At 37.0% G+C, this 26,851-nt stretch overlaps 3 protein-coding genes across 8 annotated transcripts in view; 2 read left to right on the forward strand and 1 right to left on the reverse strand.

The window, feature by feature from the left end:
- Window positions 1-863: 863 nt before the first annotated feature.
- LOC140937046 (bcl-2-like protein 1) lies at window positions 864-12,234 on the forward strand. 3 transcript variants are annotated; one of them, XM_073386576.1, is made up of 4 exons: window positions 864-983; window positions 1,093-1,640; window positions 3,212-3,339; window positions 12,216-12,234. In XM_073386576.1, exons 2-3 carry the CDS (start codon window positions 1,215-1,217, stop codon window positions 3,323-3,325), a joined length of 540 nt encoding a protein of 179 aa, XP_073242677.1. In that variant the 5' UTR covers window positions 864-983; window positions 1,093-1,214; the 3' UTR covers window positions 3,326-3,339; window positions 12,216-12,234. The 3 variants fall into 3 exon arrangements, with proteins under 3 accessions (XP_073242677.1, XP_073242676.1, XP_073242675.1); XM_073386575.1 differs by lacking the exon at window positions 12,216-12,234 and adding an exon at window positions 8,847-8,999; XM_073386574.1 differs by lacking the exon at window positions 12,216-12,234 and having other exon boundaries at window positions 3,212-8,819.
- Window positions 9,332-22,118, reverse strand: LOC140937044 (uncharacterized). 3 transcript variants are annotated; one of them, XM_073386571.1, is made up of 10 exons: window positions 21,043-22,118; window positions 19,234-19,498; window positions 17,759-18,030; window positions 17,153-17,309; window positions 16,602-16,887; window positions 15,026-15,143; window positions 14,031-14,168; window positions 13,232-13,363; window positions 11,916-12,236; window positions 9,332-10,767 (listed from the first exon to the last, which is right to left on the reverse strand). In XM_073386571.1, exons 1-10 carry the CDS (start codon window positions 21,941-21,943, stop codon window positions 10,517-10,519), a joined length of 2,841 nt encoding a protein of 946 aa, XP_073242672.1. In that variant the 5' UTR covers window positions 21,944-22,118; the 3' UTR covers window positions 9,332-10,516. The 3 variants fall into 3 exon arrangements, with proteins under 3 accessions (XP_073242672.1, XP_073242674.1, XP_073242673.1); XM_073386572.1 differs by having other exon boundaries at window positions 10,592-10,762; XM_073386573.1 differs by lacking the exons at window positions 17,153-17,309; window positions 17,759-18,030.
- Window positions 22,119-23,109: 991 nt separating this feature from the next.
- The window catches only part of LOC140937232 (serine/threonine-protein kinase ULK3-like), a 56,912-nt gene continuing 53,170 nt past the window's right edge, over window positions 23,110-26,851 (forward strand). Inside the window, exons 1-4 of one of the 2 annotated variants that reach the window (XM_073386774.1) lie at window positions 23,110-23,247; window positions 24,069-24,209; window positions 25,241-25,361; window positions 26,233-26,337. In XM_073386774.1, the coding sequence (XP_073242875.1) occupies window positions 23,131-23,247; window positions 24,069-24,209; window positions 25,241-25,361; window positions 26,233-26,337 (484 nt within the window). In that variant the 5' untranslated portion in view covers window positions 23,110-23,130. The remainder of the gene's footprint in view (window positions 23,248-24,068; window positions 24,210-25,240; window positions 25,362-26,232; window positions 26,338-26,851) is intronic. The other variant, XM_073386775.1, reaches the window with a different exon arrangement.

Raw genomic sequence — 26,851 nt, forward strand, 5'->3', positions numbered from 1 at the left:
GTTTAGCAAAACCTCCTCAAAATTCAACTGCGTCACAGCTTGCTGGCCGTTGTCCACATGGTCTCCTGATCGTACATTTGGATCATTTTCGCTTCTTGAAAAGTTCTCTGTGACTGTTTCTTCATTCTGTCCTTTAATTCTGCTTAGTTGGGACTCCATAATCAAGTCTACTTACTTCAAGACAATCAATAGATTGTTTTCTCCTCGATTTGAAATCAAATGTTTTTGAAGACTTTGTTTCACTTGATTTTTTGTTTCTTGTTTTATACGGTTTTCGGTTCACTCCAACCAAATCAAAATATTCGTCTCAGCTGTTGAAAACTATCTCAAAGGGGTGATTGTTGTCGAACTAAATGTCGCTTCCCACTCGATCAGCCGGCCGGTTGATAGCGGCAAACCACGTCTGTTCAATGAAAACACAACACCGATCCAACAACGAAATCCTCGAGAATATTGCACACAACTTGCGTATCTTTCCTTGAAAGGGTTGCTGGCTCTCTGGGCTACGGGCAAATAATACGTTGCGCTGAGAAAAGTAGAAATCAAAGTTTAGTTGTTGAAGTTCTTGCCCACCTCGATGGTTGTCGCTAAATAAATGGAAACAAACAGAGTGGCTCTGTACTGCTCGACAAAAAATTTTTCGCCAAATATGTGGTTAAATTTAGACTTGACGCAGCAAATATTTCAACCAATCGAAAGGCCAGAAAACGGGGATCTGATTAGACATGTGAGAGAGAGCATGTGAACATTTGTTTTGTTCCTGGAGCACATTCCGCACGCGTGTTGATTACGTAATTTTCGCGGGAAGGTAATGACGTGCAGGTGGCAGTATTGTCCCAATAAAGGAACCACATTGTGCCCATGCTAGTTTGTTTGGACCAATCAGCAAAGAGTCATGTGTTTAAATTCTCTTGACAGGGTTATAAATATTCACCAATTTTTCGAGTTCCTTTTGGCTTTTCGGATTGCGGAGATGGCGGAAGGTTGGTTCGATTTGTTTACTTTTGAGAGCGTCGAAGTTTCTCACTCTCTTGCACTTTCGAACACTACAATTTAGTGTTTCATTTTCTGACGACAAAAGTTTCTTTGTAGGCAGATGGGCGAAAGGAAGACTTATGAACGAAGAGAGTGAAGGCTACGTAGCTCGCGGACATAAGTGAATCTTACGTGTGGCCTGATCCGATGAATGCTTCTGAAAATACGTAAAAATCCTCATGGAAAGTCGACACGCGCTGGCGAGAGCTGAAGTTTCGCCGACAGCTCAACAAGGTTTAGTCCTTGCTAAAGATTTTATTTCCTATAGGCTCGGAAAAGGCCCTTTACCCACGTCAAATACCGCTGCAACACTTCGCAAACTTGCCGACCAAATCGAGGAGCAGTACCCATCACTGTTAAGCCATTTATGCCGTAAACTGAACATTACGAGAACTACAGCGTATCCAACATTTGTTGAAATTGCAAGCGAAGTATTCGTGGATGGAATAAACTGGGGAAGAATTGTAGCGCTATTTGCTTTTGGGGGAAAACTGGCTTTGTATTGCGATCAGAACCAAATGACAGATCTCGTTGCTTCGGTCACTGAATGGGTAGGAAAATACGTAGGCGGACTTAGTGAATGGATTGAAAGCAATGGCGGATGGGTAAGTAGTATTTTTTCTTTTTAAATTGGGGTTTCCTAACTCATCTAAATTTGTAAATTTAAACTAGGGGCAAAAGTCATCAACAGAAATACCGTGTGTATTTTTCCGAAACCCAGGTTACGAGCTTCGCAATAATTAAATGTTCTCGCGTTTTAAATCAACGGGAAAGCTTGAATCCTTTGTGATGCCTTCAGCTGCTTGGTATTTATAAATAATGAAAGCGTTTGGTTCTTGTCATTGGTTAGAGGGGCAAAAACTTTTCCAAGACCAGACGTAATTAGCTGAAGAGATAAAAAAGGAATCTTACAAACATCAAGAAGTACAATGGACATGAATATATTTGTTTGATGAGCACATTTTTGGAATTTTTGCATTGTCCAAGTTCGTGGGCGGAATATTACCAGTTTTAGAGTTTAGTAACACGACAGCCTTATTCTAGAGCACCCTTTTGGGGAAAAAAACCCAAGGATTATTACCAAACTGTGCTTGGCGTAATATTAAAAATCTAGCTCGCGTCGCATTTTGTACAACATTGTACAATTTGTGTACAAAATCCAGAGTCGGCGAATCAACAGGGGATTAACCGATTACGTTTACCAGCGTAATTTGCGGATTTTTGGGGGGCTTTCAATATGAAAATCGCTAAAAAAGCAAATAACTGTACCAGAAGCATTCCCTTTAGTTCCGGGACGGGTATTAAACCTCAGTCATGAGACTTATGTACTCCCTTTAATCGGGACTTGTTTTGTCACGTTTTTTCCTCTTATGTTAGCTTTGAAAGGGTATGTACTAGAAAACCACAAATGATGTCATAAATGGGACAAGGTGTCTATGGGCACAACACAACATTTTGGTTCTAAAGTCATTGGTCTTGCTTGGTGGGAAATTTTGATTATGTTTTACGAACATTGAAGGGTAAACTTGTGTCTGAAAAAGCAGTATGTTTAGAGTTAAGAGTTTAGGGTACTTTGCATTGATTGCATTTCACCTATAAGAATGGTTGTCATTAGTTAGTCATTTCCCATATACATGTACCTATAACTGTATACTATATTCAATGGGGATGGGATATGGGCAAGATTTTGGGGGTTTGACCAAAATGCAAAAGATTTGGTCACTTTCTACAAAGTTTCATTTTTGTTTGATAAAATCTAAGAAAAAAACTTTGCCCTCAGGGGCAGTGCAGTTAACAGTTGACATTTCAGCTATTTGAAAGAAATGCTACAAATGTATGCTTTATTATTAATGGTGCCATTGAGCCACAACAAAATTTCATTCCTCACTTGCATAGTCTATGTACTTAGCATTTTTATTGGTGCGAGAAAGTACTCTCTGAGTGACAATAGGGGGCTTAAGCAACAACGACGAAAACGATTTTTCTAGATTTTTCTGAAAATTTTAGTTAATAATAGGTATGAAAATCACACTCATTTGACAGTCTCAGGAAATGTTGGCAGGTATATAAATAGTTGTGTGGATAGGAGAAAATATTTCCTTATCAATCTATTAATAAGAGCCTTCACAGTAACAAAACAACAGTACTATTAATGGCGCTTTGCTTTTTTTTTCAGGAAGGTCTCGATAAACATTTTAATGACAAAGGACAAGATAGCGCCTGGTGGAGAGGTGTTTTTCTTACAACACTTGGACTTGGAACATTAGCAGCTTTTATGTACAGCCGGTGAACAATAGCATACCGGTAATTGTTTTTTAAAGTGTGCATTTAGTTGGTCAATTTAAACATAATTTATATAATTTTGAGGCACGGCATACTGTGAGCAGTCTCTTTCTTTACCTATTTTGTGTGAAAAAAGGGAGAAAAAGTGTTCAGGTGAGACAAACCAGGCACAGACTTGCCAAGTCTCACAACATGACGATCGACTTATATAGATGCTCTCACAAGTTGACAACTGATTTGTCTTGCTTTGTGGAAAAGTCACACATACTCCAAAATCTCCCAATTAGATTAGTTTTAAGATAATTCATTGTTGGGTGCTGTGCAACTGAATTCGTTTCTAATGGCATGAGATTTTGTTGTCAAAAATCAGACCTTATGCAGGCTTTGCTGATATTGTTTTGTTGTTCCTGTTGCTTTTGATGAGGACTGTGCAAGAAAATAACCTACAGCTCATGCACTCGCAGATCCTAAAAATGTGGCCATGAAAGGCCAAACAGACCCTAATCAGGGTATCTGTTCCAAAAGGATGAGCATTCTTTACAGGGGCGGATCCAGGATTTTTTTTAGGAGGGGGTGCACTCGTCTCTTGCTCTGCTTCAACACCAATAAACCACATAGTTTTTTTTTTGCAGAATACCAGTTGTATTAGAAAACCGCAGGTTATCTCGGGGGGGGGGGGGGGGTGCGCACCCCTTGCACCCTCCCCCTAGATCCGCCCCTGCTTTATTCAAATAGCTCCCCAAATGCCTTCCTGTAGATTTCTCTGCAACAAACCTCATCCCATTAAACTGTTGCTTTGTTGCCTCATTCTTTTCAGACCTGAGTCTCAATAGAATTGTTAGTAATTTCTTTCACAAACTGGTCACATTCAGGCTTGCATCATTTTCATTGACTATTAATTTTTTACTAATAGATAGCATCCTAAAATGGCATTCAAAGAATCAATATTGACAAGCCCAAAAACATCTGCATCGTAGGCTAAAAAAATAACCACTCAAGATCAAAACTCCTTTCGAGAATATCATATGATCCACCATTATCACAGGTAATTAGCATGGAGACAAACAAGTCTATAAGTTTAAATAATATTATTTAATTTACATAAATCAAATAACAACTTTAGTTGGCATCTTAGTTTTTTAATCACCATGGATTTAACTTAATTTATCCAAGAATAATTTATAGACAGGTAGACTTTTATCAACCGTATCCCCCAATAATTTGTCATGATTTTTTATTGTTAAGGCAGTTTTTTTGCTTTTCAAATTATTGTTAGTCATCTCTCACATGGCAGCAAGCTATGAATTTTGAAGCAAGCTATGAAATTTAAAGATCTGATTCATAGTCATTAAGATTGCTTTGAAGATTATTTAAGGTAACAACAAAAAAGTATTTATTTATATAGCAAGGAATTTTTAAGATTATAAGACCTAATGTATGGAAAAAAATTCGCCTTTCATTCTAACAGTACAATTGCTTTTTCATGTATGCATATGTAATTTATTGTATGTGTTGTGGTTCAATTTTATCCTTTGTTTAAATTTTAGTTTCCTTTGTTTAGGGGTATGTTAATGTACTATGATAATGAGTTTAGAACAAAGGAAATTAAAATTTTAACCAAGCATAAAATTGAACCACAACATATGCATATTTTTAACATGAAATCCTCAGAGCTATTGTTTTTCTTACAAAGTAGTGTTGCTCCAGGAAATATCCAGTGTTTTACCAAGGGGGCAGGAGGGGAGGTGTCTAAAAGCAATGGTTTGAGGGAGAGTATAAAGAGCGCTTCTTAAGGGTTAGGAGGAATGTGAGACTTGACAAACCAGGAAAGGTGTGGATTGTTTGCAGAACAACACTTTATTCTAAATATATAGGTAGAGACACATACATTAGCTTCACCCTTTAGTTCCCAAGGGTGACCAACATCAATTTTCTCCTAACAACATCAGCGGGTCATCAAGAGTAAAGATTCTGAGAATTACTAAATTGATTACCAAAGGAAGAATACTTTGATTTTAAACCAAATTCTCTCAACTATTCTTTAAAGAAATGTATGGAGATCAGTCTAGAGAATTTGTATGTGGATCTTGGGACGTAAAGGGGTAATGATAAGTAGGCTGGATTTCACAGTCGTGGTAATAGTGACTATGGCACACCTACTTGGTTCACCCTGGTGGGAAACTGAAACAACCTGTAGGGTAAATTGTCCACAAAACAACAGAAAGCTCATACGATACACCCACTGCCCCCCCCCCCCCCCCAAAAAAAAAAAAAAAAAAAAAATTAGAAAGAAAAATTTGATAATTCTAGGGGCCTTTCAATTCAACAATTATTGCTGTGTATGTGAGAAACTATATATAAAATACCTGAAAGGTGGATACAGAAGCAACTTGATCTTCACGCCAAAAATACCAGCCAAAAATAATGGGTGTGCATACTTTAGAATGTAAGGGAAATTTCCCTTTCATAATTGACTAAACTTGAGATTTTCTCATCAAGTTCTCTAACATTAACTTGGTAATCTCTTAAATTTCAGGTGTAGGTTTTCAAAATTTTTATCTAATGTAGATGATCTTACAATGAAGTATATAACTCTGAGATTTGCAGCTAATGTTTTAAAACCAAGTTAAATCACAAAATGATCAAGAAGTGTAGGCTAGGCTGAAGCATTGTGGAAGTATATAAATACTGTGTGTGTTCTTTTACCACATGAGTAAGAATATTGTGGGCCTTTCGTGGCCTTTGACATGTCACGTTCAAAAATATGTCAGGTTCTAGTTTAGTTAAACTAGACTTTTGATCCCTTGTACAGTCAAAGTTTGGTATCTACTATGGTAGAAATTATTAATATTATATTTGCCAAAGTGGTGTTATGAAATTATGTAAAATATGTTTAGTAACAAGATGATAACTGTGTGCAAGACAAAGAGATAGCTGCATATATCTGCAGACATGTTGCTTTGTCTTTTAAAGAAAAAAAAAAATTAAGGCAGAGAAAAGTATATACACAGCATTGTGAAGTTGCTAAGAATGCATCAAGGCATTTATTCGACAACCTAAACAAGTTTTTATACAAGACCAATTAAAGAGCCAGACAAGGAAGAAAACAAAACCAAATAATAATTAATTATTATTATTTAACAAAATGTCCTTACAGAGTTATTTTACACTTAAGAGGAGTACTTAGAAATTTTCTAATATTGTAATCAACAACTGCGGATAGTATAGAAACTAAGCTGGAATGTCTGTGTTGACGACCCATGCATACAGGCACTGAAAGAAAGATCAGGAAAAAGCTGAAAAGATTACAACCTAACATTTTTGCTGGTTGTTAAATAAAACATGACTGTGTATTTAAACTAATTTTCACACAAGTCTGTTTCAGTCTTTGAATTACACAATCTGCAATGCAAAATTTGCTGCTGTCCACATTTAAGAACTATATATGGTATATAATATTTCAATGGATTTGATTTCCATTTTGAACAGTTTTGAAAACATCATCATTTTCAACATTTTATGTGTGGATACAAGCCATTTGTGAGTACATTTTTATACATTTGAACTGTGAGGGACTTGTATGGAAATACCCTAAGGGGCTTTTAAAAGAGTGACTTTGTGCATGAGTTGAGCTTGAGACCAGGTTATTCAACAGTTGAGAAATCTGTTTTAATTAATGGGTGGTGTTAGTTGTTAATGATAACTGTGTTAACTAATTTATGAAAAGATATATATACATAATAGCTTTTGTTTTCAAGTATTGAGTAAGGGGCTGGTTTTCCCTTTTACATTATTTATTTTTAGGAAACTTGTTTTATGAAGTTATAATAAGAGCACTGAAATAATCATTATCTGTAATTGTTATAATGAACTCTTGGCGGCAGGTAATTACATGTTTATACATGCCTAAGAACTTGATTTATGAGTGAAAATAGTAGGCATCTATTAACATAACATAGAAGAGAAGTTAGACAAGAGATAACACAGAATAATTTTACTCATCCTTACAAGTAATACTGAACTTGACTATGTGAGGATGTCCATAATTTGGAGCTGACTTTAATACTTTAGAGCAAGTAGCATGACAAATTTATGTGACTTTAGAAATTATACTCGTATACTTGTACAGTTAACATGTGTGAGAATAGCCTTTCAAAATTTTATTACCTTAAGACTCATCCTCAGAAAAATTGTTTGTCTTTGTTATTACATACTAAACCCACATTCACACCGACAGTAATATTTTTGTAGATGCAGATCATTAATCGTAGATAATAAGAATTTTAAGTATCCTTTAATAAAACTAATTGTGTCAATATCTGAAGTTAAGTGAATGAAAGATGATTGCCTTGCATAGTCTACAGGATAAGTGTTCCCTAAATATTGACCTTTTAACTCCCAGGAGTGATTGGCATGTAACTTCTCCTTAGAATATTATCATTAAATTGTCCAGCACACAAGTGATGAGAATAGATAAATGTATCTCCCTGCAGGGAACATTTGATACAGCACCAAATTCTTTTATCTAATGTAAAAGAAATGTATAGCAGCCAGAAAGGAGAATTACTAGTCAGATCTCAAGAGTTAAAGGGTTGAAGGCAGTTGACAATTACTTCAACTGCCATATATCATGTGTTATTATTAGCTGATCATTCATGTATGTACACTGTCACTGGGGAAAAACTGTCGGTAAAGTCAAGTACCCATAAGGGAATTTGATCAGACAGTTGGGCAATCAAGTTAGGGTTAAAAGCAAAGAGGAGCTCCCCTAAACTTCTGTTGGCCATCCAACTGCCTGTTGGCTATCTGTTGGCATGCAGTTGGCTGATAGTTTTTCAGGAGAGCTGTTCTTCACTTTTTTCAAAAAACTACTACTGAAGAAAACTTGACTCGTGGAAGCATTCTTATAATATTATTTGCTGGCAATGAGTGTCGTTTTGTAACATTATAGTTAGAATCAAACTTATTGAAATAATTATATTTTGCAGTTTTTAATTAATATTGAAAACTGCAAAATACCGTAACAATTCAGTGTTGCAAGTGTTGTAAGTCATTTAACCACTGCTACACAATGCATAGGCTGTATTCCTTGCAGGCAGTCCACACTGTGAAATACAGTGTACAACAATCTTGACTTTTCCTCTCCAAATTTAAGTTCATGAATACTAAGAAACTTGTTCAATATTTGTTTTCCTCCTTGGAAACAAGTTTAAAAAAACATTTTCTGAATTAATTTACTTTCCAAAGCTTTTTTGTTTCAGAACTACTAAGGATTTAAACATTCTGGATAGACTTACGGATTGGCTAAAAGGAATAACTATGCAAAATTTAAAGTGGTTTAACTGGGTGTGCCCTACTGTTTACTCATCATTAGTATGTATGCATTTAATTTGTAGACTGATAATGAATAACAATGTGTTAAAATCCATAACTTTGTCTGGCTTTGAGTGCTCATGGCTGCATCCTTAGCACATTAATAAAAATGTATTATCCATTGTAAAGTTGTGTGTGGTTGCCTTTTCTACTAGTACTTGAACCACAGACAGCAGGAAAATGTGACAGCTACAAACTCGGGCAGAGTACAATGGAAGAGGCTGAGCAAACCCCACCCCCTCCCCTCAATCTCCCTGTAATCAAAGATGATGCTGCTTGGAGGCCAAAATGTGCCACTTTATCTATCCTTGATGCCCTGTTAGGGTAAAATTCAGACAAGTAACATGGCCTTGAAACAGTGACAAGACAAAGGAAACAGCAATAAACGACATGAAGATTTGTTGGAACTGCAACGGCGACAAGGAAAATTGCAAATACAGTAGTGAAATACTGAAAGCAACATGGCCTCCTCTTCAATAAGTGAAATGACAGCTTTTAACATTTAGACTAGGGACATGCATACCCCCCTTCCCCTGTCTGAGAAGGCCTCATCCTTGACTGGGGGTGGGGGGGGGGGGGGGGGGGTCTAATTTTCCACCTGTTTTGTCCAAGATGTGTAGTCTCCTGATACCTGGCCAGGTCCACAGCTGCAAAGCAATTCTTGCTGAGACAATAGTAGAAAAACGAAGAAAAAGAAGAAAAATGCACCATGTTTTTTTCTATCCTTGATTGGGGGTGGGGAGGGGGATTTTATTTTTCCACCTGTTTTGTCCAAGAATTGTAGTCCCCTGATACAACCTGGCCATGTCCACAGCCAGAAAACAATTTTTGCTGAGACAATAGTAGAAAAAAAGAAGAAGAAGAAGAAGAAGATGAAGAAGAAAGAGGGATACAGCTAAGTGTACACTTAACAGATCTGAGAACTGATAGACTTCCAGTATCATTAATTGGAGATGCTTTCCACAATGAATTAGTATTTAGTTTTTCAGGAGAGGGGAAAACGGGAGCACCTGTAGAAAGACCTCTCGAAGCAGAGAAGATTAACAATAACTAACTCCATCTACATAATAATGGTATTGCTCCATCCTACCTGACAAGAAACTTCCAAAATAATTTACCAAAGCATAAACTCTATGAACCCAAATATAACAATTTAAATTCCCTTGTTTTGCTTTTGATACATTTCCTATTGAAGTACAGTGTAGTGGGAAGAAGTTCATCTTGTATGATCATGTGCATCCTTATATTTCACAGTAATTCTCATGACCACTCTGTTTTAGGACACATTGATATTACAGGGAGAAATTTGACGCTAATCACTCTCATTGCTTAAACCAGTACAATATAAAGAATACATACTATGGGTCTGAAACTACGTGATGACTCGACCTTGTACTCGAAGAGGTGATTATGTGGACAAGTGCATGCAGTCCTGACTTTTAAGACTGTGGAATAAATCACATGGTACACGTGCACTGTACAACCATTTAAATGGAATCTCTTCAGGAAGAAATTTGCATTTTTCAACATTTTACATAAAAATGTTGTTCTCCTTTCACTTATTGTAACTTATTAGACAGTGTAATTCTGGTGTAGTCCGAGAAAAATCAAATGACTCTTCCCCAATTTTTAGTCCTGTTGTTGGACAATAAATTATTTTCTTGATAAAACCAAGCAATACTGTTTTTGCTGATTAAGGCATGTGCAAATTAATTCTAAAACATGATGAATTAACAAAATAATAATTGAAAAATATAATATTGGCCTTGAATTAGCCCAAGCTAACTGGTAAATTAACTAATTAAAAATAATTTTTATACAACTGCTACCTCTCTTCTGGGCTGGTTATGGAATTGAGAAGTTTCTTGAATTGTTCTGTTTGGGATATCTGTTCAAACACTGGAGACTTAATTCTTGCCTCCTGTAAAGTAAACCATGCACATTCCTCATGCACACTGCTCTGAACATGTGGTGACCTTGCTGCAGTGATTACTTCTTGTGTACAAGCAGATGTGGGTGTGTCTGCAGTCACTGGGACAAGTAAGCATTCACCTTTCGTTGGTGTTGTGGACTGTCCTGGCAGAGAAGTCAAATTAATGGAAAAAAAATCAGGCATTTACTTCCATCATTAAAAAAAATTACAATAATAGTATATTTGATTCTACAGTTTTAAAGCATCCTCAACCCTTTAAGCCCTAATATCAAAATTTAAATTCCCATTTGCTGTCCCCATAGGTTTCCATAAAAGTAGTAGTGAGAAGTTATTGAAGTATTATGCCAACTACTTCTTATTTGTGTGATCATGTTCTTAACTCTCATCACCAATCTGTTTTCTAAAGCATTGATATCACAAGGAGAATTTTGATACTGATCACTCTTGTATTGTAGGGCTTAAAGGGTTAACATGGAATCAGTGTCAGTTTGATAAATGGCACTAACTCACTGAAGTCAGGACTCAGTTTACTATTGGCTTCATAAGGTTGAGGGGGGGTTTTATCTCCAGTAGCAGGTTACCTATAAAGTTCATACTGGTGATGAGGTTCTTGAATACGATTATTAAACTAGCTGGGTACAGTACACAGTGTTAGCAGCCTTCTAGAATCCCTCAACTTGATCTTTATGAATGTTGTACCAGTATAAAAAGGTTTTCCAAATCGATAAAATACCTTCAACTTAATAATAATGCTGAATTTGTTTACTGTATTTTATTTTATAATCGTAATAGACAGTAAATTGAAATTAAAAAAAAAAAAAAAAGAAGAGAGAAAAGTGGTATGTAGTGAAAGGTATTGGATCATAATAATGCAAAAAATTATTACGGTCATTTGCCAGGAAAAGTTTCTTAACAAAATATTCCTTTAGCTCGATCTATGATTTAATATGTTTATGTACTCACCGGCCTTAAGTTTTCTTCTGTGTTATATTTTTGGTTAGTTTTCATCCATAAAAGTAAGTACAATACTTATTACAATAATATTGCTGCATGGTGGACTTGACCACAATGCAAGCTGCTGTACTTATTCATGAGAATGTAATGCTTAATTTTGTTGTTCCGATAGCTGGTCCACAGATATATATACATTTTTTGACAATTCGATTCCCCTGCTTTCTTTTCCACACGCATAATTGACGATCTCAAAGAGAAAATAGAGGGTCTGTGAACAGGCTAGTTTTTCATGACATTAAGCTTATTATTTTTTACATTGAATTGCTGAAGTTGCTACCTTGCACCTGATGGCCACTCTCCATTTCGTTGTCACCATAGTTATCATCATCAGGGTCCCTTTTTCGTTTAACACCACGTCTCTCCACTGAGAAAGAGGCTCCCGATATTTCATCAGGGCCCCTGGATACCTGCACCTTCCCCAAATTACTGGCTTTTTCCTCATCAACAGCCATGGAACCTTGAAAGTTTTCATCTGTAATCAAGGTCTCTTCTTTCAACTGTTCTCCAGCAGGGGGCTCACCTCTCTCTGGCTCATCTTTTCCATCATCAATGTTTTTGCCATCTATGTTTTGCTTAGTGGATCCATCAAAATCCACCACTGAGGAAATACAGGAAAATAATGATGTGTCATCAGCATTGAAACAAGAGCCCCATACTGTGGCACCACATTGGACTGCTGCCCCGTTAAACAAAAAGAAATTTACCTGATGGATAGTTAGAAGAGATTTAAATGTAATATCAGACAAAAAAAACTAAAACTTAATTCGCCTTGCAAGATTTTATTAAAGAAATAGAAATTACTGCAGCTATATTACAGTATAGAATGAAGATGATGCAAACTGCAGAAAAAAAAAAATTAAATGAAGATATGATTGTCAACAGTGGTATTGCAAAAAAATGCAATAATAATTATTGCAATTTACCAGAAAAAAATTTTGGGACTTCAACGGGATTCGAACCCTACAATGGCCTCTGTGTTAGTGGTGCAGTGCTCTACCGACTGAACTAACTTGCTGAGTTTATCTTAACCCGTGAATGGAATGAAACATGGAATGAAGATGATGTGAACTGCAGAAATACAAATTTAAATGAAAATAATTATGACCATTCTATGTCCCATTTATGGGGTAAAGATGAACTCAACATATTGGGCTTAATATATATTGCAGTTTTTCAAATATCAATAATATAATAATCATGTTTCTGAATTTTCAGTTGATCAAATCTTGAAGTCACGTTATATGCTGTCATTATATTGTTGGGGGCAGAGGGATTAGGGGGAGGGGGTACATATATGTGGCAATATCCCAGTTAAAAGTAGTACCTATATTTTCTTGTTTCCAAAGGGTAACTTGCTTTTTCACTTGTTTTATTCATGTGGTGGAACTGATGGCACCCATACCTGAAACAACCAGCCCCCTCCCCTCTAAACTCAAATGATTGTCCTCATTGAAGGGGAATGGGACACACAATGCCCTCTGGGTTACGTGTGATACATTTTGCCTTTTTTGGTCAGACACGACTTGCCACGGAAAACTTGATTGGCCAGCTCACTTGAAAATGTGCACTTTTATCTTCAACTTTAATACCAACCTTCAGCTGTTAAGCTATTTTCTGCTTCACAATTGTTAGAACTATCCAACTGATCCATGTCTTGTGAGTTGTTCAAGTCATCTTCAATGTTGTGTGGTCTGTATACATACAGAAAATACTTGACCATGTCACCTGATGGAAGTTGAGAAATCATAAAGGTTGGGTAAAAGCCACCATTATTCATTCAGATTTGGTTGACCCCATGTAGATTTTCAGTCGTTTAGGATGTGGACACCTTTGAAATGAACAGTAAGTGACCAATATCCCTTTTTATTTGTTTTTGAGCTTCAGACAGTGTTCATACCCGTTTTTGAACAAAAAATTCAAGGACTTTTCAAGGACTTTCAAGGAAACATTTCCTATAATTCAAAAAAAGAGCCTGGAGTCTGTCTATTTCAGTTCTTTCAAAACATGCATGAGCAATTTTATCCCGAAGGTCTTCCTGTGCTTGCTCTTTTTCCTTTGCAGCAGTTCTCCTTAGCATTGAAATTCAAAGACTTTTCAGCACTGACTGCAATTTTCAACGAATTTCAAGGCTATGAATAATAATTTATTTTAAAATTCAAGGACTTGCAAGGAGTGTGGGAGCCCTGTGCATAAATGTAGTGTATAGTGTATTGCTAGAGTAAGTCTCTCATGCAGTGCTGATACCGGTATTTTGTGTCAAGAACTAGTAAATGATGGGTATCTAGGACACTATTATAATTAATAAAAGAGACAGAGTTAAAGATGACATTGTTTTTACCTCATTACAGTTATACGTTGATTGATGGCAAAATTATTAATCATTTTCTATTACCTTTGTGAGGGTTAAGATTATCAGTCTGCAGCAAGTCAACTTGAGGGGAATTTTTAACTTCATCTGCATCAAGTTTAATGCCAGTCTCTTCTTTCAGCTCCCTGACTGCACAATCAGCAGCTGGTTCAATGAACAGACCTATAGACATAAAGGGATTAATTTAGTATGAATACCTTTTCCTTTTAGGGCCAATCGTTCCGCAGCTTGGCTTCATTAACACAAAAACTATGTAAGTTATACTGTTAAAGCCTTACATCTACATTACTTTTCAATACAAGACAATTATTAGATGTAATGCTGACAATTGACAAGGTTTGAGGAAAAAGGCTTTACAGTGATCCTTCATCTCAAAGTAAATATTCACACAAGGCAATTTGAAACAAGAATCTTCACTTCACTTGCGTCTATAGTAGCTTATCAATGGTCATTTCAGGCTGAAGGTTATGTGTTTTTCATTTACCACTGCCTTTAAATCATGTTAGGACGTAATCCATCAGGAAATTGAGTAATTTTAATTTTCAGTGGACAAAAACCTTGTACCACTGTCAAGAATGATTAAAAGCATACTGCATTCTTTTTTTTCATTTTTCAAGGGCTAAAGATATAATAATAATTACTTATCTGAGTGTGATAACACCAAAGAAAAATTCTTAAGGGAGCCCAAGAAAATAAATGTCAAATTTCATGAAATGACATCTTACACATGAAATTTTCAGAATTTTACCTGTGTTTTCACAATTCTTTTGAAATTTGACATTTACTTTCTCGGGCTCCCATAAGAAATTTTCTTTAGTCTTATTACGATAACTAATTACATCTATAGCCCTTGAAAAATGTAAAAGAAATTGCAATATTCTTTAAATTATTCTGGTACAAGTTTTTTTCCAGTGAAAATTAGAATCACTCAATTTCCTGGTGGATTCCATCTTAAAGCATTCACTTACTACCTAATAGTCAAGACCAAATCCGTTTTTCCCGATGCTGTGCATGTTTACCTGTTGAGATCATTCTGTGTTTAAAGTTGCCCTTTGGAAGGCCCCATGGATGATAAAAATCTTCAGAGTGATGCACTTCACTGGCTTGTCGCCGGGCAAGTTCATCTGCTGCACTTGCCTTAAAACAAATCCTTAGTCAGGATATTTTATATCACTGCATGAAAAGGTAATATTTATTATTATTTTTTTATTATAATTTTCTAAATAGGCAATGTTTCCACTTAAAAGATCCACGAGAAATGTCCAGGAATCATAAAGTGGATGTGAATGTGCTAAAACCATCTATCAGTTTTGGAAAAGCTTATTTTGGTCATCAGCAAAAAGTGACCACCTCCTCCACGTTTGTTTGACAATCAAATACTGTTTAAAAGCTCTCCTAGACTGTTCACAGTCCCCTATGTTTTTGTGATATGGTTTAGATATACCGCTTCTTACCGTCACGGGTATCTTGATTTTCAAATGTACCGAGGGGGCGGACATCGGCGTTTATAGCTCTGGGGGGAGGAGGGGCAAGAAAAATAGAGGGACTGTAATAACATCACTGTGGCTCGCATTCACAGAGCACGTTGTACCAGCAACGCAGGCGTTTGATTGGTCATTAGACAATAGATGTTAATTTGCGTTGACAACGGGTTTAATCTAAGTTGCCGACATTGACAAGTCGTTGACAAGTCGACGTTTCCATAAAAAGTACGCTTTCATACCATAAGGCACATCTTGCGCAAACACATGAAGGATTTTTGGTATTGATTAGGAAAATGTTTTCTTGAGCATGTTTGCTGATTTGATTTCGAGGAATGGCCCAGAAATATTATAAAATCACTGTTTCGCAAGGAGATATTTGTAAACACGCATAATAGATGCTAAATGTGTCTGGCATGTTTTTCATCACCAGCAGAGTTTCTTAATTAATAATTGGTGAAAGGCGTGAAATTCCTGTCACACCTCCTGAATGCGAGCTGCAGTGATGTTATTTAATACAGTCCCTCTATTTTTCTCGCTTCCTTCCAAACTGCCCCTGCCCCCTAAGTAGTTTTGACACTCATGCAAGATGGCAGCCCGTAACACAAAACGCTCAATCTCGATGATCTTACAGAAAAATAGAGGACTGTGAGCAGTCTAAAACTCTCCTCAGAAATTAAGTTTCTTAAACGACCGTGAGCACTTTTCAAACCAAAAATTTGACATATTCTTTTGTTTTCTGCTTCCCCCAAGTGACCACCCAGCACGATCACTTACGATTGTAAGAGAACCATTGCTCGCATGTCACAAAAGTTCTAAAAGCATTGACCAAGCATTGACCAAGCATGCTTAGAGGTTATAGCAGCCAACCTACAAAAAAGATGGCTGTAATACGATCTGTAGGAAAAAAAGGGGATCGAACATTGATGCAAAATGTTAAGTAAAAAATCTGAAATATTATTGCTAGTGCACAGCTGTCTGTTTGCCTAAGTTTTAGCTTGTTCATCAGTTCAGTTTGAGCCTATCTTCTTGCTTTTTCTGTGGATAACCACCTCCCGTAAGCAACCACAAGGGTGGACCCTTAGTTGAAGAGCTGTGATTTAATTTTACTCACCTTAAGAAATTCAAGATCATGTGGAAGAGGAGGATTAAGAAAGGAAATCCATCTTTTGTTGAACTTCCACATGTAGGAAAACACATGCTGGAGAGCTTCTTCATTCATGGTTGCAATGTTCTGTACTTCTTCCAGCATCCAGTCCCTTATGTGTTCTGTAAGGCTTGGAACGTCAAGCGTCACTGGTCGACCAGAGATCTTACGGCGAAAATATTGAGCCAAAGCGGCTGCAACATTGACGAATGCCTGGCTGGAAAGGTATCTTTTAAGAAGTACCTGAAGCAGACTTAAAAGGTGAATAATAATAAATTTGAATCACTGTTAGCAAAGAAAACAATATTTTTTATAATTATTATTAAAAAAGAAGGTTCAAATTTGCATACACTCTCATCTGGGAAGCAAACAGATCAGTGTCATGTCAAGTTATTTAAACAATATTAAAGAGAACTCATATATACTCTTGTATTCTTTTGATTTTACTTGTGATTATCATAACCACTATAAGTACCCATGTTACTAATGTTGTACAGTACATACATTAAGTAGTATACCTGGACTGTGGATCTTGATAAAGAAGTACAACACCGCAGCTTGTAAGCACAGGATCTGGTGTTTCAGGAATAACAACATTCGCACACCTCTCTGCTTCAAGGGCCACCTTACCCTTAAAATCAGAATACTGGGCATCAAGACCAACAATTCGAAAACCTACATGAATTATAACCAAAAAAAACATGTAAATATCAACAGTTTTCTTTATTGCGAATCCAGGAGAAATAATTAATACATGTAGAAGAGTATTGACAAGGAATATCACTGGAATTCACTTTGCTTTCACCACTGCAACACCCCTTGCGCGCCCTCCTAGCGCCCATTTGTTGTTTTTACTAACTACTTCACAGTGCACTGGGTGAAAGATGCAATGGTACATGGAGACTGTAATTCTATATCTAAAACTGGATTTCCACTGAACTTGCATAAATGTTATATGCTTAAACTTGCATTAAACAGAAGCAATGTAATAAAGGTTGTGCATAAACATAAAAAATCGAACTTTGCCCAAATTTTACATTTGGATGTTTACTTTTGACACCTCATTCATTGCCTCCATTATCCTTATTTACGAGTATAAATAAACACTTAACGCCTTGTAATACCAGGTTCAAGCTCAACCAGTGACATTGTCCGCGTGTTGAAAATCTTGCAAGTTCCTGGAACTCTTGTACAGTACAGAATAAAAGATGATTCTGCATCCCCAACAATAACCACATTTTTCTTCTCCTTCCAGATTTCACCAACTGATAAGTCTCGTCTGTGTTGTAATGGAAGGGCAAATGTTGTTCTACTCCTGCCAAAAAGTGATTCATTTGGATCCAACTTCTGCCTTTTATTTGCAATTGCTTGTTCCCAAAAGAAATCAGCATCTCCCCTGATGTTGGATCACAAGCAAAAAGCCTTGAAATTACACTTGAACTTGTTGCAGATTCCATAGCACAGTACAAAAATCATGAATTTGATTTGTTTTCTTTTTTTACACCATCATTACAAACAGAGTTTACTTAAGTGTATTTTGCGAAACATACATGAAAGAATAATATTATTGGAGTTAAAAGCACCCTTTTCATAGCACATGGAGTGTCTTGTTATTCATGTAATGTAAGAAAAAAGGCAAACACCCACTGGGTTTTACTTTAAATTTCACTCAAGTACTCACGTGACTTAGTTTTCTAGAGTCTAGTCCAAGAAAAGCAACAACTTAAATCAATAGGCCCTTTGTAGCTAGCCATTTACGTGGTACAAAACCACCATGCTGGAGAGCAAAAGCCACACTAGGACAAGACAAACAAAGGAAATTACTATCTAAAATTATGTATAACTTTTGTTTGTCTTGTCCCAGTGCGACTTTTGCTCTCCAGCCAAATGGTTTTGTAGCACGAGAATGGCTAGCTGCAAAGGGCCTATTATCATTGTTGAGATTCATGGAATTTCAAATAAAATTATCATGGGTGATAGATAACTCCTTACTTTTGGTGCGAAATTTCACCTGGTCATGATAACATCGTGTAAAAAAGAAATGTTATGAATGAAGATGTCATTGTATTAAAGACGCTTCAGAAACCAAACACATCGAAATGCATATCGAGAAGGATTCTAACAGGTATTTTGTTAAAAAAAATCAACAAATTGAGAACTTAAGCAAAAATTTATGCTCTAAACTTTTCAATACATTGAGTCTCAAACAATGCCCCATCCCCCAACCTAACCCTAACCTCCAAGCGGCAAGTCTCTCTCCCCTGGCCGCCCATTAGGAGAGGAGGTGGGACGAAGAGATGGATGACATTTCAGACTGTGCATGGAGTTCTAGATATGAGAAACAAAGCACAAACCCATGATCGTGAGTGTAATTTGCCACCCATGATATTAATAGTTAATCAAAATTGATGGTGTGTTGATGAAATTAGAGAATAATTTCACTTGTGTTTATAATTGGAATTTGGACAAAACACACTTGAAATATTCACTTGTCATCATTTGATTACACAAACATAATTTATTGGTTATTATTATACTGTATCATCAATTAATGTGAAACAAACTAGAAGAGACTTAGGATATTATTATTTAACCTTACCAATCACTAGATTGCCATCCTCCTGCTTGTATTCCACGGAAATGAACCCATGATGTTCTCTGTTGCCCAACCATGGGTGCAAACTTTCTTTTCAACTTGTTCTTCTTTGTTCCCTTGTTAACAAAGACTTCCTCTGGATTTGAAACACCAATTACCAACAGGGCTTCACAAGCAGCAGCTTGTTCTGCTTGTTTTTTGGAAGTGTACGGTGCCTTGGTAGATACCATAACATCACCAAAACAAACAGTGCTGATAAACCCAGTTCCTTGGAAGAAAATGTGAATACTTTTAGTAAGCTAACAACAACAAAAAAAAGATTGCTGTAAGTTTAACTTTCAAAATACAGTGGAACCTGGATAATAAGGACATGAAAGGGACATGCCATAGTGTCCATATTATCGGGGTGTCTATATAATACAAGATAATAAGGGGCTCTCAGAAAAGACGTAACAGACCTAGTTCTTATCAGTACAAAGACTAAAGCAGTTTTTTTTTTTAGAAAATGTTGTTTGATTTCTTAACTGTAACTTTAACAAGTTCATCCTAAAGAAAACTCACAATAATAATATTTTACCATAGTCTCAGACTAAAATTACCCTTTAAGTATTGTTCTTGAAACACAACAATGGAATCTGCAACTTTATTACTTAGTGCTAGCAAGTTTACTTTGTGACTAAGCCTTTTGGCCTGGGTATTAGACAGAGCCTTTGCAAGGTCATTCTTAGTTTCTGTTATATTTTCACTAGTAAGATACAGTATTCAGTCATAAACAATGCTTATATAAACAGTGTCCATAAAGCAGGGTTTACAATATATGGGAGTTTGTGACTCAGGACTCAGGAAAATGTCCGTCGCCCGTATTAACTGATGTCTGTATTAAGCAGGTTAATGTTAGGGAAAATAAACTGTCACTTATATATGGGTGTCCATATTAAGTGGGTGTCCATAGAGCGGGGTTCCACTACAGCAAAAAAAGCTTTGCCATGTAGACTGTTTCCAGTTTTAAATGGTTTTTGATACACATCTTTTATCACCACTTTTACACTCAATTTATTAACGGGTTGGTGACCTGGGGGGGGGGGGGGGATTCCTTATAAGAGGCAAATGGGGATGTGCCACTAGATGGGGTTACATTTTCACGACTGGATTGACTATAAAGGGGTGACCATTTTCTGAGTTTTGGGGTGAGACTGTTCTTCATATTTATGGTTAGCAAACAGTCATACCAGAATGTTTGTAGTTTAGGTGAAAAGTACAGTGTTCTTTATTCAATATAAGGTAGATACATATTAGAAAGTGAATAAGTTGGGATCGTGAAAATGACGTTTTTGCCCAAAAGTGACTAAGGTGGGGCCTATGTTTGACCACAGAATAGACTATAATGGGGAAGGGGCTCTGATGAGAGACCAGCAGTACATACCCAGCTAAAATTATCCCAAGTACCCTCCCCCCGCCGGGGTTAGTGAATGGAAAAAAAGCCCAGCCTGCAAAGTGACTTCTGATTAAGGAGTGTCTTCACTCTTCTTTCAAATAGTCATATAAGTGTATTTCCTTGTTAGCAAAAGATGATGATTATTATTTAACATTACATCAAGTATCTACAAAGTTATAGCCTCAATTAATGCACCTAGGCTTTGATTGCAAGCAATGACTTAAAGGCTTATGGCTCATATATTTACTGACTAAAATATGTGGTTGCTTTGTGCTATAAATGTAGCTCAAAATTCCCAAGACTCTACTTACGGTTTTAGTTCAGGAAGAAAAAAGAAAGAGTTTGGTAGAAACAAAAAGCCTGTACATGACATATACCTTCCCAGGTTGTGGAGTATGTGGGGGGCTTATTTCCTCTTTGCTGACAATTTTCCTGGAGGAGGTTCTTATAGGAAACTGTGGCATCAAACATTTCTGGAGTTGTTGCTGGAGACTGCATACTTGTTGCTTGAGGGGTCTCTATGTTTGATGCTGATGTTCTTGAAGGGAGTGGGGAATTTTCATCCGTTTTTTCCCCGGAGGTTAAAGTCTTAAAGGCTGCAGCAGCTGCATTCTGTTGAGCCAGCTTTTTGCTAGGTGAACATCCTTCACTCTTAAAACACTGTCCATTAAAGGTGACTGTGCATACAAAACCTCCACCTTCTTGCACCGTCTCATACTGAGGTAAAGCTAATCCTGTCTTTTGGGCCCTTTCTTGAAGAACATTCTTGAATGAAACAACACCATTACCTTTTCTTGAAACAGGAGTCACAGTAGGGTTGGAAGTGAATAATGTTTTCTGGATCTCTGGAGAAGACATTTGTGTTTCTGGAATGGAAGCTTTTTCACACTTTTCAGGCGAAGTAGAAACTTGCATATCTTTGTGAATTTCTTCCACTGCTGTTGTTGACCCAGAGTTTATGTCTGTGCAAGACTGGTCTACCTTGCAACTGGGAAATCCTTCATTCACAGTCTGAGAGAGTGCAGTGCAGGATTTCAGCTGAAAATCTCCCCCAAGAATTCTCAATTCGCGCAAAGCAACCTTAGCCGCACTTTTTTCAGCCTGCTTTTTGGTGCTGAACTCGCCTTCGCTAGTAAAATTTTGCCCCAAAACGACCAAATTAGCCGAGAAAACTGGAATATGTCCTTGCATTTTTTGTGTGCAACTATACTTGGGGAGTTCAACCTTAGCTTTTTGACAATGCATTTGTAAAAGACCTTTGAAATTTGGTTCTGCCATGATATCTGTGAATTCAGGCCGCAATGTCACTAGCTAACCATCAATCGACCAAATTCAAGTAAAAGGCTAGACAGAGGAATTTCCTGACTTAATCGCAAAACCATGCACGTTCTCTATCCATAGAAAAAGGCATAATATTGCGGTCAAAAAATTCGACATCCACGCCGCCATCTTGAACTCACAACCCGTAAAGCATGATGGTACGGTCCTCGTTTCAACTGGGTAGGACTGGGGACGGGCGGAAGTAGAAAAAGTTCAAGAAAAAGAACTAAAAACTGAAAAAAAAATACAATATAGTTTTTGTTATTTCTTTGGTGGTAAGCGCTTTGGTATTTCTTCTTCTCAAACTAAAAGATAAACGTGTTCCATTTAATGCAGTTTTTATTTCAAAGTCTGGTTTCCATTTGGCCAAAGCAAAGTAATTTAAAAAAAAATAAAATAAAATAAAGAAAACGGAGCAGTCAGTGCGAAATGTTCAAGGAATATATTTATGGGAATTAGATAGAAATCCTTTTCGAAACATTAAAATTCTTCATCAATTTTAACGTGTACTAATTAATCGACTTGTACAGGTGTTTACAACCTAGCTAGGTTCAACCATTATATTCCACGTGCAAGACTTGAGGACTTCTTCCATCTTGATCTCGTTTGCTTCTCCCGACCAAAGCATTTACAAAGGGATTACCTCCATCTTCATCCTTGCCAACAAAATTCAAAACATCATCGTGCCAGCACGTTACGATGATTCCTTCCACTGCTGGGTTTTGGGTGACGTTAAAATCTCCAGCGGGAGTTCCGGCATGAACTGGGCCATATTCTGCGATGATCTGAGTAGCTTTCGTTGTTGCATCTTCCTTGCTAGCAGCACCGTTCATAAGAATCACACAAGTGCCGTGGCGAAACACGACCCATGATTTGTCTTTCCTCCCAGGAGTGTTTTGTATAATCTTGCGCCATGTTTCCACTATTGAATCTTTTACGACGACCATTTCGATCCCGATTCCCCTGTTTTCACTGAAGAAGTTCAACTTTAGGCAAATTGTTCAAAAAGTCATGAATCTACTAGATGTAAAGTTTGCTGGCCTTGCTTTTTCCGCAATTTAAACCCGGGTTTCAACCAGTTCTATTTTTGACACCTACGATTTGTCAAGCGGTATTGAGCGCGGGCTCCATCGTAAACAAGCAAGATGGCGGCTCCGGTCGGTTCTGTCCGAGTAGTTCCGCCTCCAAGGCTAGAGCACTATGTAGTGACCGAAAAGCTGGGCCAAGGAACGTACGCAACTGTGTACAAGGCATTCAAGAAGGTAACGTTTCTGAAAATTTAAAGTTAAGACGCGTGCAAGTTATTTTGAAGCTGACGTCACGGCGGCCATGTTGGTTGAAAGGAACAAAGCTTACTCTCCGATGGGAACTAGAATAATTCTTTTTGAATGCAAATGCTGCGGAAAATATATGCATTGTTTTGCCTACCAGCCCCGATAAAGACTTGAGACCCGTTGCCGATTCCGTTTCATTCGGTGCCAATAAAATCGGGTCCGACCTTCAACGGAATCGGAAAAAATCGGTGCCCAATTGATCGGCATCGGTGTGACCCGATGCCGATATTTGGACGCGTTCCCTAACTTAGAACAAACGCCACTGAATCGTAGCCAACAGTTACCAGCGCCATACAAACGACTTATTGACGAGATCAAGCAAAACTAACTACGGGAGAATGACAATTTGACTAACAATAGATGACTGTTTAACTGTGACAATAGACGGATTGAAACGCACCAATTACTGATTACGAGTCTTCATAGCCAATAACATCACGGCTTAACTGACAGACGACCAATAAACATCACGACGTAATTGACCAATCAGATCAATAACCAGAGTATAATACCATCAACTGACGTGATACAACTCACTTTGACTCTGAAGATGACTACCACACAGGTTGTCGAAACGACAGTCACTGTCAACAACAACAGTCCTATTCAGGATTACGTTCACCCGGACGATCAAACTCAACCTACTTTTGAAATGACTCCTGGGTTCAAACCTTTCAAAATATTATTATTGTATGCTGGTTATGCAGATTGACTGGTCAGATGAATTCTAATTCCTTTTCTTCTTTCAGGGTAATATGAGAGATGTGGCTGCAATTAAATGTATTCAAAAACGTTCATTAAGCAAGTCAGCAACAGAAAATTTACTCACTGAGATTGAATTACTGAAAAAATTAGATCACGAGCATATAGTCAAGCTTAAAGACTTTGAAGTAAGTAAAGTAGCAGCTGTTACAAAAACTGTACATGTAAATGTTGTTTGTTTCTTAAAAATACATTATTTTTTCCTATTAATTAAGAAGAGATCATAATTCCAGAGCTTACAGTTTTCAAAGAGATCAGGTTTATACTCAGGTTTATAAGTTATGGATGGATGGAATGTTCTGTCTCAAAATTTGGTTGGCTCTTAATTGGGGGCAGTTTGCATCAGCAAATGAACATAATAGGAGCAAAAAATGCTCATCACACATTGCCAGCACAATTAAAAAAAGATGTGTATGGAACACAAAAGAATCAATCATTATATTTAAGCTCCTTGATCAGTCTTGTCTGTTGCAAGTGTTTACATGACAGTGTTATAAAAAAGTAGACACTACCCTGTACATGTGTCTGGGTTTTCATAAAGTTCTGTTACAGTGTGGTTCATTTTTTTTAATATTTACAGTAACGATCGACAATTTTATGCATGAATGTTGTTCCAATCTTTTTCTCTATACATATGATATTAAAATGGTTGGTACATGTACATTTGAAATATTAGGGAGCTTAAGCTGTGATGACGGTGACGGCAACAAGAGCGGCAAAAAAAGCAGCAGGATTTTAGCAAAATAATAAGTTCTTTGCACAAGCGTCATGCTTTTTTGTACATATTCTGCATGACTATGACGTGCAAATGCCTAATTTCACATTTTCGGCATAACACAAGAAAACAGCTTTATTTTTCTTTCCCTGAACTTCAATACAGTCTCATAGAATTCAATTCCAGAAAAATTTGCTAACATTTGAAAAAAAAAAAAAAATTGAAAAAATTGAGTGAACACAGTAAAGTTTGAAGCAGCACAAATTCACATATAATGGCATTTCCATAACCTTCGCCATTGTTGTTGATTAAGCTCCCTATTATTTACATAACTTCTGCTCTATTAGCTTTAACCCATTTACCTCCTTTCCCAGGTGTATGTATTACTTTTTTATAAACAGTTTGTTGTTACAGGTCTTCTTTGTGTCTTTTTTGTTCCCTTAGTGGAATGATGAATATATTTTCCTCATCATGGAATACTGTAGTGGAGGAGACTTGTCAAGGTTTATTCACAGTAGAAGAGGCTTACCAGAGGCAATCGCTAGACGATTCTTACGACAATTAGGTTAGGCAATCTGAATGTGCCTTCATTCAACATTGGTGTAATGTTATATAGCTGGAATATAACCGTTTCCCCCAACAACGCACATACTCCCTGGCTACTACAAATTCATATGGCATATAACAAAAAGGATTTTCCCACCAAAATTGTCTAAGTGAACAACATTGCAAATCTATGAGGTTAGAGGGTAAGAGCTACTTTGTAGTGCAATTATTGTTACCCATCAAAGTTATTTGACTGCTACCCAAGGAGCGAGATTCACCAAAATCTGGGCACAAGATACAGGGTTTTTTTGCGTGTCTGTTTGGAGTTCAGGAAATCATCACCACTCAACAAGTATGTTCCAACAGCTAAAGGGAGCTGAACCAAATAATTATGTGAGTGTTCAGCGGTGTCTCATATTGGTATCTGGCCACCTCCCCATCAAACCATCTTTCCACTAACCATTGTTTTGAACTTTGATGGCTGTGAAACTTTTCTGCCATTTTTTAATCTCCCAAATGCCAAAGTTTACATTCTCCAAACCTATACGTGTATCCTTACTATTTGCATTACCAAGAGCATAACACATTTGATGCAAGGATCATCAATAAGGATCGACAGACTTGTATTTGGGTTGACTTTAAATTCGAATAAGCTTGACAAAAAAGTAAAAATCCTAGGTAAATAATCTTAGGTGAGTCGACTTCTTGGTGTCGATTTTATTGGTGGTGAGATGATCATAAACCCTCATATCAAAGTAAATAAACTATGGAGTGACCTGGTCAAACTACCAAGTAATCAACAGATGAGAAATGCAGCAATGTGGTTTGAGGACCCTCCCTCCATATCCTGATCCATAAAGCTTTTAGAAAAATGCTTGTCTTCTTTTCAGCCCTTGCTCTTCAATTTTTACGTGCAAATAATATTGCTCATATGGATCTGAAACCACAAAATCTGCTTCTATCAGCAAGAGAAAATCCAGTGCTGAAATTGGCAGGTATGAATTTTAACACTGATCAACCATTTTCTATCAAAGCCTATGCCTTTTTGGGGTTAGATTTGTAATTTGTCCATTATATGATACGCAGGGGTGTAGCGTCCATATACGCACGTACGCCCGTGCGTACAGCTGAGATCTGAGAAAAACATTTTTTCTCATTAAATTTGCTGGCTAATAATTTCATATTTTCACATTATACTGGCTTTTTTATTAGAATTCCCATTATCCAAGCATCAATCATTCAGTGCTGGCCACTAATAATGGCAAAATGCATTGAGTGGTAAGCAAAAATAGGAAAAACGCCTCATGTACCCCTCCCTCAAGGTCAGCCAGCCTCACCAGTTTTCCCAGCCCCGCAGGTATTCTTGAAGGAGAGGTTACTATGCCATGACGTGTGGCTTCAGAACAAAACGTATTTGCCGTCAATGGATATTAGGAATATACTTGTGAGGCCAAACAGTGAAGCCCCAGTGATTGATTTTCCGAAGAAACTTTTAGAGAATCCTATGAA

This window comes from Porites lutea, chromosome 5 (genome assembly GCF_958299795.1).
Source record: "Porites lutea chromosome 5, jaPorLute2.1, whole genome shotgun sequence".
Lineage (NCBI taxonomy): Eukaryota > Metazoa > Cnidaria > Anthozoa > Scleractinia > Poritidae > Porites > Porites lutea.